Here is a 13,542-nt window from a genome sequence, read left to right as displayed (position 1 = left end):
ACAAATTAAGTTGGAAAAGAATGCATCATCTTATAAAACTAGTACCCAAAAATGGGTACTAATGCAACTTTGCATTTTTTTCATAATCCTAATTGTTATCCTCGGCCTAAAATATGTTAGTGCTACAAGGACAAACATCACTTAAGTGTATATTTCACAGACTTTTTTTATCTAGTGATAATTACTTGGGTGTAGGATCTTGGAACTATATATATTTTTTTTAAGGCAGATATTGGATACTGAATAAATTGTTTTTAATTTTCTACTATTTTAATAAATACTGCTTAATTATTTTAAAAAGTATATTATATGTATTTTTATTACTGGAGAATGTTGTTATGTTGTTGTAGCTATTGTCACAATATTTTCATTAGTTAATATTTTCATTAGCTTAAAATATTAAAACCTCAAGTTTGTAGTAGATCAAATTCTCCAGCTAACCTGGGCGGGATTTGCTTCAGGCCCCTTTTAGGGATATATTCTTAATTTATCTCAGTACCTATTAGAAGCTTCCTCACCAGAGAGTTTAAAAAGTACATTCTGTGCCATGGCATTTGTCATGTATATTCTTAACTTAGCTAGAAGAGAGAGAGGGAAGGGGAAAATGCCCATAGCAGTAGGCTTCCTGCTAGTGGCAAATTGCAACAAAATTTAGATAACAACTTTGTTTTAAATAGTTGACACTGGCATCAAGTGTCAGACTTCTTGCTGCAGAAGTTGGCTATCCATGACAAAATACTGTCCATTCAATTTTTCCTTAACAATAAATGATTCATAGCTGCCTATTCCTAATCATCCAGGTTATAGCTTTTGCGGCAAATCTTTTATAGGGAGAAAACAACAGCCTGACCAAAAGCAAACAAACAAAGGGAAACTAAAAAGAGCAGAAAAATGAATATGTTCTTCCAGAGCTGGTTTCTGCAAAGTATGAATTCCTGCAAAAATCAAAACAGTTTTTGGTGAATATTCTGCATTGTGCTGTCCTTTACTGAAAAAGGTTTTGGTTAAAATAGGAACGTGGGAGTCATTTTGCTATGATATTAGTGCCTCCATGCAGAAGAGTTATTGAGCTATAAAAACATGAACTGAAGTTAGTGAGTGAAAGCAGAATCAAGCTGGAAACAGTGTGTTTTGACTGAGCCATGGAGGAGGTTTCCAGGAAGCCTGTGAAGCTTTTCTAGGGTCTTGTGATGCAGAAAACCTCGCACCCAAGTCAGGTAATCTTTAGTAGCACGCTATGCTGGATGCTGTGGTGGACAGCCTGGTGAACGGAGTTTGCAGCTGTACAGGTTATGGGACAAGTTCAGCTACCTCCACTAATGCGTTAGGAGTCAAGGAGATGTGCGTAGCAGAATTTTATCCCTAGTCTGAAAGCCAACTGAAAAAAAGTCTGAGTGTACAAAGTGCAAATAATTTAATGCATTTAATATCTGTTCTTTATCATAGAATCATAGAATCTTTAAGTTGTTCAGCTATTTAGCAACTGTTTTCACTTGTCTTTGACATCTGCTTATCTTAATTGTTAGGCACTGCTCAAATGTGTTCCTACCAAGGAAGGTGGTTGTTGGAACTGTGTTTACTAGGCAGTATCATTTGCCTACTATCCTGGATGGTTTTAAAGAGTATACTTACTGACATGCACAGCATCGCGGAGAAACTGTTGCACTGCTGCTTTGCGTGGTGTAATGACCTGGTTCTAGATTGAGGAGTTTAGTTACTTACTTTTGGGGGCGACACTGAAATCTCTTAAGAGCTGACCCTTGAGATGAGACTCCATGTCTTTCACAGAGTGCGCGTATTAGTTTGATCTCCTCGTAGTCATCCATAGGCTTACTGATGGATGCACTAAAAGTACATATTTCTTTATACCGTGCACATTATTTTGTAGGGTTTTTTTTTTTTTTTAGTTTATCCTTCTGAAGCTACGTGAAGGTACTAAATCTTCAGACTTTAGCTGCGCTGACTGTAACCAAAATGATCAATTCCAACTTACAGTTCTACATAATATCTAACAAAAACGTTTTCCCTACACGCTCATTGGAACAGGTAATTACTGTAACAACTACAGACTAATTTGAAGTGTTAGCTGTTAATTAAAACACTACAGAGGTGTAGGGTTGTCTTTTGGTGTAACCAAAGCTCCTATTCAAACTTCATTAATCACTTTACAGTTATTGTGTTGAGGAAGGTCAGGACAACTGAGATGCCCTATCAGCCCGAAGTAAACAAATTCCTCTTCTCCCAGGTAGCATGCCATTTGCAAAGCCAGTGGACACACTGTACCCATGGGCATGGTATCTCCTTTGTGATCCAATTCTCAGTGATAATTAAATGTTAAATTGGTACTGTCAATGCTCTGTAAACCAAACCAGGTATCTGCCCTCTGCTGGAAATTTAACCCAGACTTCTACGGATGAATTAGCGTGCATCATAATTAAATAATCAAGTCTTCCCTTTTAATTCACTTGGAAACAGGAGATCTCTCTTATGGAAAAAAGATCAGCTTTCTTGACAAGCTAATTAAGTTGCCAAACTGTCCAGCACAGTACATATTAAGCTAACAGACGTTAAGCATGCTATCTCAACCTGTTCATTTTCTTATCGTTTCTGCTGATCTTAAGTCCATAATGTTTTGCCACTGTTGATTCATCCATAGTTACAGCAGAGTTCATTTGCTGCTTTTGATTCATTGCTTATGCATCCAGCTACTAGTCTGTCACTTATAGCTTCATCTGATGATTCTGCTTTTTGCACATTAACATTAAAATAACAGGGATTCTGAGGGGAGGAGTTTTCTTTTTTTCTTAAACCATGTTTGTTTCTAAAAGCTAGTCACCACTTTCATAAATGCTTATTCATAAATTATTAAACGAAGGTAAAGATTTGGAAACTCACAGGATCTTAATGGATATTATATAAACACTCAGGGTTATATACAAGAGTAAACAACAGTCTCACTCTGTACTACATATGATTTTGGATAAGAACAAAGCTATTAAAGCTTTTCCTCTTCAGTAATAATTGCTAGAGGTATATACTGCTAAAATACTATAAATCTTTAAAGTTAATGCCACCTCTATGACATTACTGTGTGTAGTGTCATAAATCAGTATGAGACAATAAAACTAGTGAAGAGGAAAACCTTTAATGGTTTTGTTTCTATGCAAAATTACATTGAATTTTTAGTAGGATTTTTTTCTCACACTCTTCTTATTTTCCTAGAAGCTTATGGCTAGGAATATACAAGTCATTGTTAAAAAAGCCAATTATAAACATTCTTCAACAGAAATTAAGAGAAACTACTCTTGAATTACTGTGGAAGTTCATTTTGAGTACCTGTGTACGTTAACAGTCAGGCATTCTAACCTTATTTACACACTTGATACTCCTGAATGCAAATGTCGATTGCTCATTTCATTCATACTTTCTGAAGGTCCTTAGATTATGATGAAGAATCAATTATCACCTGTTTTACTTCACTTTAGTTGGTACAGTTGTGCGTCTCATTGTCTTACCACTGAAAATACCCTTAAGCATTAGCAAGCTTGTGCAAGAAAGCTTATTATATGGGACTATGAATAAGATCTCTATCATAACTTTACTGCATTGAAAGAAATTTTGAAAGTGGGTAAATTCATTTGCAAATTTGCTATTATGCTGTATACAATTCTTTATTGAGTTTTTTTTTCCCCTGTAAAACATGCAGATATAAAAAATCTGCTTAAAAAGTTCTGTTAGGAGTATATTCCTTTGGTCAATTGTTTAGTCAGAAAGTATTTCTTTAGAAACGCTATGTAAAAATCAGTTTACAGTATAATGTATTAGCTCTAAGTCATTTTTCTGTGAAATTAGTATATATATGCTGCACATATGTATGAAGGTAATTTTATGTGTTCTCAAGTTACTTAATTTTTTTTCCCTCACGCAGAGCATATCACGTCCCCAGTGGGAAAATTCTAGCAGTAAAGGTAAGATATTACAGTAATTTTCTTTCTCTTTCCTTCTCTCCATTCTATCTTGACCTTGGTTTCCTTCCTTTCCTTTTTATGATTGTTAGATCTCAATTTGTTTTATTGCAGTAAAATTCACATTGTTTATGCAGGAAAACAACAATACCTAAATCCGGTAAATCCAAAAGATCAGAGTTCCTAGAAGCCAGACTTCACCCACCGGAGGCTGTGGAGTTCTGAACAGGGCTGTGGCTCCTGCCCCAGGGACCAGCCCTCCTGGGGCTGGCAGCGATGCTGCTTCACCTCTCCGCAGCTAGCGGCAGAAAGGTCTCAGGATGTTGCCCTCTGCCAGTGCCAAAGCGTCCCCAAGGGCACGTTGAGTGGCCTATGTGACTACTTTTAAATAAGGAGAATTTCCTTACTTTCTTTGGGGTAGTATTCTGTTTTCCCAGGAGATTTTTTTTTAACATGTTTATTCATTTATTTTAGTGTTATTTCCTTTCCCAATTGTTTTAATCTGACAGAGTTTGTTTGGTGGTTTTTTTTCCTTCTTACTGGTCTTTGCAATTTTGGATGAAGGTGTATACTGAAGTGTGAATGTGGTCAGAAAAGTAACAGTCTTCTCTGAAGCACAGTTAAATCTGTGTAGTAAACTATTGACAAAACTGACTACAGTATGTCAACCCCTGTATGTAGAATTAAATTATGAATGCAGTTTAAGGTATAGGAAAAAATACTGAAATAGGTCCTTTACTTCTTTGTGGAAATCTTTTTTTTTTTTTTTTTTTTTTTTTTTTTTTTTTTACTTAAAACAGTAGGGACTCAGGAAAAAAAAATGAATTGTAATACTCAGCAGTTAATAGTTTGGGATCATAAAGTACTTCTGAAATGTAATTTATAAAATAATTCCTTAGAAATGTATTAAATAAGCTTTCATTACATTTCTCTTTTCCCCCCATCTTTATCTAACCATTTTATTCAGACTTAAGGGAGTTCTTCTGAAAAAAAAAATAGTTGGAGATGGGAAAGAACAGCAAGAGAAGGAGAAATGGGGGGCTGAGTTGTTGCAAGCAAAATTGCGAAAAAAATGTCAGTGTGGAATTCACTGGCATAGAATGGAATTTCTAGTCAGAAGATTATACAGTAAGACTGATCCTCTAAATGTGGAAAGTATAGAAACTGAAATTTAAAAAGCCTCCAAATAACTTCCAATTATATGGAATACAGATTTTACCTGAAAAAGGCTTTTCAAGTGGTATCCATCATTCCTAAAACCTAGGATAAGCACTTAGAATTAGGCAGGAATTCTCCAAGTTGTATAAGCATAGCAAGGTACAGAAAGTCTGATACACAAAAATATTTCTAATACAACTTTAAACACTGAACTGAGAATGTTCTTCCCCTAAAATGCTGGGATCGAGCAGGGGCACTGCTGTTCCTGGTACTTGCTACGTTGCTTTGTCAAATGGTCTTTTCCAAGCTCAGCAGAGAGCATCTCCCTCTGTCCCGGCTGTCGGTTCAGAGTTGCTGTTGCCTTCTTAGCCCTCAGCCTGCGCCTTACCAACACGTTGCTGCTGTTCAGCCCTGGGTGCCCTTACGCATCTGCAGAGGAGGTGGAGCAAGTAAGAGCAAAATCATATAGGCAGGAGAGGAGATGAACTCACTCCTTACAAGGTTAATTGAACTCACCTCTCTGTGGCAAAAAGTGCTTTCCCCCAGCAGCTTCACCTTGCTTCCCTGGAGTGCATGGGTTTGGCTTGTCCTCAAGGGCGATTAGCATCCGGGAGATCTGGGAAACTGGTGTCTCTGTATAGATAGCGTTCATGGTGGTCCTGTCACTGTCAATTATATGTTTTCAGCATGCTTTCAGATGTAATGTTGTGCCAACACGTGTGTTATCTTTAAAATAAGATGCTTACAAGCTGGAGGTCAGGAAATCTGCTATGAGAGGGATCGCACTGGCTTGCTCAATAAAGAAAATTACTCTGTACATCTGACTCTGAATACCTAGCTATAAAAAGAGGATGCTAATACCTGCGTCTTGACAAGATCATGACAAGGATCAATTATTTTGACAGAAGATTAGCACACTAATAGGGACATTATTGGAATAAAGAATCTGTAAAAGACTGGAGTTCCGTTGTTTTGTTTTTGTTTTTTTAATAACATACTGATTTCATAGGACAGGATAACATTCTGAAAACCTGTTGATTAAAATGCTTACAGCTGGTAGTTAATCTTGTGTATATTGTACAGGAAAGTAAAATAATGCTGGTACCTCTATTGTAGACCAAAGCTGGCTATGTCATTACATATGTTATATAACTTTACAGCTAGATAACATGCAGAGGATTTAATTGATTTTTCTAATGTAACTCTTTTCGTAATTGGAGGGAAAAATTCAAATTAAGAATTGTAGCTTTTGAGTGCCTGCTGGCTGATTGCCATTCTTCAACTGCTTTTAGTTTCTCCTGCTCTTAAACTAGCATTTAAATGGACCATTTGATTAATCATTTGTATACTGACTATAATACTCCCAAATTTCCTTTGAGTTGTACATACTGTAAAAGACAATTATGTCGCCACAGATTAAATAAGTGAATTAAAACAGAATAGCAGCTTAATTTGACCTGTGATTTTGCTCTTGTTCCCTTTAGTGGAACGTATGCCACTCCAGCAAATAGATGAAGTCATCCATGACAGCTTGTGATGAATTGCCGTATTTATACTGTATATTTTAATAGCCTCACACTAATTTAAATTGAGCACAGAGTAAATTATAATTCAGTCACTTGACTGCTTGTATTTAACTTGACAACTCATCCTTATTTGTCCTGGAGGTGTAGTGGAGAGCAGAGGAAATATGTTCAGGTATTCTTCTTAAAATTAACCCTTTTCCTGTGAAATATTAGGTATTTTGAATTCACTTGAGTTATAAACATGCTAAGCATTTTCAAGATTGCTTTATTTTAGGTAAGAACTTGAGATTTAGATTCAGCTGCCTTTACTGTGATGTTTCATCCTTCTCTTGTGAAGGAGAGACTCGTGGTGTGGGATCAGAGACTGGCCATTAGAATGCACGGGTCTGGCTCTGCCACATGCTACAAGCTGATGGTGGGTGAGTCAGCTCTCTGCCTCATGTTCCCACATATGAAATGGGACTATTACTACTTCTTTACTTACAGAAGTGAGGAAAATACATATAAGTCCTTGGAGTCACTTGCTAAATCTCAGAGGACTGCCATGCCATTTAAATAAATGATGGTAACCTCATTTTCTAAAACCCCTCTCTATCTCTATCTGTGGGGGCAGGAGGGACAGCATTTCAACTAATTTTGAAATAAGTATAGGCACTTGAGGCTCCAGGCTTAGCTGCCAGCCCTCCCTGCCCCAGGCAGCCCTTGGCTACTGTTTTCCCGGGCTTTGGTACATCACTATTCAACCACGTCCGACTCTAAAGCGCAGGTAAGCTGTTAGCAAACATAGCGAGCTGCGGACTGCTTAACGCTGGCAGCTCGCTGAGCTGTTCTGTTCATCAGACTTTTGTTCGTTGCTTCCAATGCAAACTTGTTAACAAAACTTTCTCCTGCATGTGTCAGTCAGTGCTGTGTGAATTCACAGCAAGGTATTTTATGCTTGATGAATTCAGTTTGTCTGCTATCAGGAGTTCTATGAGAATCTCAGTCGTTCCTTTCCTTGCTACGTGGTTCTTTCTAAAGATACGACTTTCAAAAAGTTTAGTTTGATATTAAAGCTGATTTGCTTGCTTATGTTACAGTTGTAGGGGTTGCAGCCAAATCCTTATTCATTGCTTCTTTCCTGGTGAGATTGGGTTTGAGAAGTCTTTTTTTTCTTTTTTTTTCTTTTTTTTTGGGGGGGGGGAGGTGGAGTGGGGGGTGGACACTGTTCCATCCGATTTTTGCAGTGTTAGCTCACATATGCTTAGAAGGAACTTCCTACATACGAACCTCATTTTCTTAATATTCTTGGAAACTTTATGCAAAAGGACTGAGCATGGAGATTATAAGTAGATTAAGTCAGAGCTGTGCAGGTTTCTCCACCCCTCTCCCTTTCTGCCCCCATTTCAGTGCTGTGAGTAACATAAGGTTCTCTAACCTTTACATTAAAAGGGTGTCTCACTTCTTTGGCAAGTCACACAAGCCGCACCAGTTCAGATGGAACCGAACACTACTCAAGAGTACTTGGGCGGAGAAGCCAAGCCAGTGGTTTCTCCTAATGGAATTTATGGTGATGTACGCTTACCATACTGTTATAGCAAAACTGGCAGTTGACTTTCAGAAACCAAAGAGAAAGGTTACATTATGAAGGTTCGGGACACCGTAAGGTAGGGCACAGGCAGAAGGAGAGTGGTCCTGCTTTTCCAGGTTATCCTCGCTACCAGCATATGAGATCTGTATGTAATTAGAGTTAATGCAAATGAGCTAGAGACCTTTCTTCATGCCAGGTCGTGGTTGATTGGGTGTCGGTGATGGATTTGATGCTGATCATGCTAACTAGTCGTTGTTCAGGTCAGTGAAGCCTTGACAGTGAATGAGGCAGGGAAATCTCTCACTGTGAATAGAATCTGGTGAAATAAAATTTAATTTGACAAGATTAAGTCCTGTTAATATTTTAATGGATAAAACTGATAGTATTCCAGCAAATTATTTTTAAGCTTTTCATGCTGGAAAGATGTAAGTGAATATTGTTGGCAAATGAGTATTGATCTAGACAAGTGTGTTAAACATTTCTTGGCAGCCTTGTATTACAATTAAAACTTAGTTTAGTGACAACTCTTATAAATAACTCCCAAGCAAACTCTTGATAGAAACGGGTTATTGTTTTTTCTTTTGGGTGAATTTTGATACCGTCAAATGTATGTTTGGAAAAGGTCTCTTTGTATTTTGTTTTGTCAGCAATATATGCAGCGTATAATATGTGTTCTGTTAATTGTGCAAATCTACTGTTTTGTTTTCCTTTAGCTTAAAGTATTTTAACTGTAAAGTATTGAATGGCAGAAGACAGTACGGGAAAATTCAAAGAGTCGTTTTAATTTGCAGTCAATTACTAAGATACTACAGTAGTGCTGAAGAAAAGTGTACAAGTGTTCAAATAATCATGGCAAACAACATATAAAGTCTACTTTCAGCCTTGAGCCTGCTCATAGCTCTCAAGAACAGACTGTTGTTTGGCTGGTGTGAGTGCAATGGTGGCATTGCAGAGAAGATAGATAGAAGTTTTGTCGTTGCTTCTAAAAAGATTAGTTTTCACTTTAAAATTTCAAATATTAATGAAAGGACTTTTTAAAAAGTCATCAGACATACCAAGTTACAGTGTATGGGGAAAATCTGTATTTTGCTGCTTTAGAGCCCTGCAGTAAGTTTACATCTTTATGAAGTTCATTTCTATCAGAACTGGAGTCCTTACTGAGAGAGTCTGTCCTGAGTATCCTGCAGACTTGGAACTGTGGCACTGCACGCCGCCTCCACGGCAGCATCTGGTACTTCGTCCCAGTTAGCAGGCTCACTCAAACGTTAGTGATTAAGAATGATGGGAAAGGATGAAGGAAGCAGCCGATAACCATGACAGTGAATGGTCACTTAGATCTGCAGAGTGCTCCAAGTCGGGTTGTTTGTAGTCGTTCTGAAGAATGCTTAGGTGATGCTTCCCCAGCCATCTGTACCACTGGTTACCATAACAGCTGTATTTGTGTTTCATATAAATGTAGAATAAGTTAGGGATTTTTGTAAAAATGGAGGTAGATATTAAAGAGATTGAAACCTGAAGAGTGATGGAAGCAGGTGGTTCCTGACACTTTTTTAGGACACCATCACTTTGATGTGAGGCAGGTAAGCACAGAGGAGACTGTCCCATGCAGGTGCTGGGGGTGCATGCGTAGGGTTGCGTGCATAGGCAGCGACTGTGAGTTTGTAGGCCTGCAAACCTGCCATGCCTGCCTTTTACATCTTGTTACGCTTGTGTTCAAGTTCTAACTCTTACCTTGGTCAAATGATGAAACCACAAACCTTATACGACAGCTTCTCCGATGCAGGGCTGATGCACGCCATCCCACTCAAAGCTGAGATGAATTTTGGATGGAAGGAAAGGAAAACATACAAAATGTTGTTTTAGGCAGTGCTAATTAAGGCTATATTTTAGCATGGTTTCTAGCTCTACCATGTAAGGTAACTTTTTATGGAAAAAATTGATCGTGCAACTTAGTTTAATTGTTACTGACTTTTGTTACTCCTTTTGTTTCAGTTTCCTTCCTTTGTCCATGGCTTTGTTAAAATATCCCTTCCACCTACTCTTCCCATTTTTTTCTCACATAAGGATAACTAATATATGGGTTTTCTGTTTTTATTTTGAATTGTTCACTTTCCTTTTTATATCAGAGCTGACCATATGTCTGATGTTTATATTGTAGGTCATACCCTTAGATATAACACTGGAACTCCAGAAACAGATTATGTCAGAGTTAGAAATTCTTTATAAGGTATTTGGGTTTTTCTTTTCTTATTTTAATTATGCTTACTTAAAATCTTTCTGCTTACGGAGAAAATCTTAAAGTGACTTTCTTCTTTTCCTTTCTTTTTCAGTGTGACTCATCATATATCATAGGATTTTATGGTGCTTTTTTTGTAGAAAACAGAATTTCATTGTGTACAGAGTTCATGGATGGTGAGTTGTGTGTCTAGTGTGCTTTTAATTCCTGCAAATGTAAATGGGAAAATCATGTAAAGATGTGCATTTTCTGTATGGAGCAGAATGCAATAATAAGACTTTGAAATATAAAGTGAAATATTAATAGTTTTGCAAGTAGTCTTCTAAAGGCTAGTGTTAGGGTTGTGTACTTTTTTTTTTTGGTGGTACGTTGTATTTTCCTGAATGTAATTTCACTTCCTTTTATTGAAAATGTAAATAGAACAGAAATAAATGCTAGCTTAATTTGTGGTTTGATATTTGAGTGTTCCATACAATCTGTCCTTACTGACAAAACAGCTGTTCCTCACTTTTACTGTTTTGATAGCCAAAACAGATTTTCTTTTAAAGAAATCTATTAACCCAAAGTCCTGTGTGTTTTCAGTGGAAAGCGGTTCTTAATTGCAAGATAAGGAATTATTTTTGAACACAGCTGTTTAGCTATGCTGCACTCAGTTTCCTTTTCAGCATGCTCTTATGTGAATCTCCTTCAGACCAATAGTGTCCTCTTCCTTGCAATCTGATCCTACTGTTGTTATGGAGATTTATTAATACTTCGCTTTGAAATTTTGTACTGTGTGAGATTTTTAGACAAAAGGCACTTCAACCAACATAAGTATACTTATTAAAGCAATTTATAATCATTGCTGCCCTCTGTGTACCAACTCTGAGAGCCTCGCTCTCACGGCAGATGCAGTTCCTATGTGTCTACTGCACAAGAGACGCTTTGCAGCATTCAAGCTTTAACTTTGTGTTGTTGTTAACAAGTAAGACTCCATGGTGCTCTTCTGAATTTTCCTACAAGCCAACATTTTCTCACATATCTGGTTCTTTTCACAAAAAAAGAGGTTCAGTTAAGCGGGAAGTAAAAAGATGAAAGGATCTTGCAAGTAATTTCCCATACAAGGAAGACACTGGCAGCGGGGAAAAAAACCCTAAACCAAATGTGTGCCATTAAGCGTTGTTGAGTAGCTTCTCTGTTTCTAGTGAGGCCATAAATAAAACCCTTTAGGTTTTTTGGGCGCATTTTGTTTTCTCCTTGTTAAAATGGTCTATTATTATTATTATTGTTACTGTGTTTCTCTTCTGGTACTTACTGTCTCTGTTCCAGTGATCGCTGTGCCCAACTTCCAAGCATGAATATTTGCTCAGATTTCCCATATTTTCCAAACTTGGTGAAAAAGTGTTAATTTATTCAACAAAGCCTACAGTTAAATTCTTGGGTGCTTTCATGCTGTGTGAATATTAACCATTTCTGTATTCTTTTCTTACATTTGCAAGTCTGAGTGCATTGCATGTTAAGCATTAAGTCACAGGTAGTAAGAAAGCAACTACTCATGCCAAAACATGCATCCGCCTAAAGTATGCCTGCTCCTACTGATTCAGAGATTTTTAAAAATGATGGACATAGCTGCTTGCAGTTCTGAGTTCTTGTTAGAAAAAAATACAAGCCTTCGAGGCATACGTGTCTCATGATGCTGCACAATGGTGGTGTTTACTGACCATGCAGAAATTACTTGAAATTATACTGGAGATGACCTCTGGTCTGCCTCATGTTGTGCACTCCTTCTGGCAGAAAGCTACAACAGTCATTTAAAGGAAGAACAAAATGCAAATAAAGGGGCCTTGCCAATTTTTTTTCCCCATACCTTTAATGACCACAGAGGCAGGTGAAGATTTAAAGGAAAAAAAAATCTAATCTTGCAAATGAAATACTGACTTTGACAGATTTTTAACCTTTTGACTGTATGGACCAGTTAGTAGTAGTTTCTGAATCCAGTCGTTCAGAAATACCCCTTGATCCTGTTTGTCCGGATGTGTCCTGTACCAGTCAGTTCTACTAGTGATGTTATGATATCCAAGTATTTCCTTTATGTAATACCTAGGCACAGATGGATATCTGTAGCTTAAACTTGGTGCTTTCAGTCTGCCTCTTTGGGTGTGCTTGGTGGCTTAGGGGTATGCAGAGGGGAAATGTGCACGTGTAGTAGCATAGTGATTCTTCTCTGGTACCTGCAAGCAGAAAAAAAAGCCAAATAAGTTTGCAGATAGAGCAGCACATACGTTGAGCTGACCTGGATTACCCTTCCACCTACCTATTGATCTTAAAGATCAATAGAGATGTGAAATGAGACTTTCTAATCTTTGCCCTTTTATATCTATAATAAAGATGTTGTTCTTGTAAATAAAGATGGTGAAATGCACTGTTGCCTTTTACTTATGTTGTTGCCTTTCTTCTTTGGAAATGCTGAGTACCCATTAAATTCGCCTTAAAAGCAGTGAGCATTGCAGGTTATCAGACCTGTATCTTAGGTATCAGGGTGCCTATGCAGATACCTAGGTATCTAGGTGCCTACATACAGATTTGGGAGCTAACCCACATATTTGGGTTTGTAGACTTTGTCCACATGTTTATCTACTAAGATTTTTTTTTTTCTGTAGAAAAATGGCAGATCATTTCCTACTTAGTTGCAAAAAGATGCAGCATTTGTAATGACATATTGTATGACTATATGTAATGACATTCAGGACAAGAGGCAATGTATACAAACTGAAACATGGGCAATTCCTTTTGAACATAATAAACACTACTTCACCGTGATGGTGGTTGAACCCTGGAATGGATTGCCCAGAGAGGTTGTGGAGGCTCTGTGTTTGGAAATATCCCTGTCCTGGGCAACCTGCTCCAGCTGCCCTCTGCTAAAGCAGCAGGTTAGACCAGATGACCACTAGAGGCTCCTTCCAGCCCCAACTGCTCTGTGTAATAACATCTGTAATAACAAGACTTAGCAGCTTGTTGTATGAAAGTAGATCTCTGTACAAAATTTAAGTTATAAGCATTAACAGGATCTACCTGACTGTATGATGGCCTTCTGTTTGGCTTTTAGAA

The 13,542-nt window shown here is 37.6% G+C and overlaps 1 protein-coding gene across 3 annotated transcripts in view; it reads left to right on the top strand.

Annotated features, from left to right (window-relative positions):
- The window catches only part of MAP2K5 (mitogen-activated protein kinase kinase 5), a 142,418-nt gene that overhangs the window by 44,752 nt on the left and 84,124 nt on the right, over positions 1-13,542 (top strand). For all 3 annotated transcript variants that reach the window (XM_062583859.1, XM_062583858.1, XM_062583860.1), the window contains exons 9-11: positions 3,929-3,968; positions 10,378-10,446; positions 10,550-10,631. In XM_062583859.1, the coding sequence (XP_062439843.1) occupies positions 3,929-3,968; positions 10,378-10,446; positions 10,550-10,631 (191 nt within the window). The remainder of the gene's footprint in view (positions 1-3,928; positions 3,969-10,377; positions 10,447-10,549; positions 10,632-13,542) is intronic.

This window comes from Rhea pennata, chromosome 10 (assembly GCF_028389875.1).
Source record: "Rhea pennata isolate bPtePen1 chromosome 10, bPtePen1.pri, whole genome shotgun sequence".
Classification (NCBI taxonomy): Eukaryota; Metazoa; Chordata; class Aves; order Rheiformes; family Rheidae; genus Rhea; species Rhea pennata.
The sequence above is the reverse complement of the archived record's forward strand: the minus strand, read 5'-3'. Positions and strand labels throughout refer to the sequence as shown.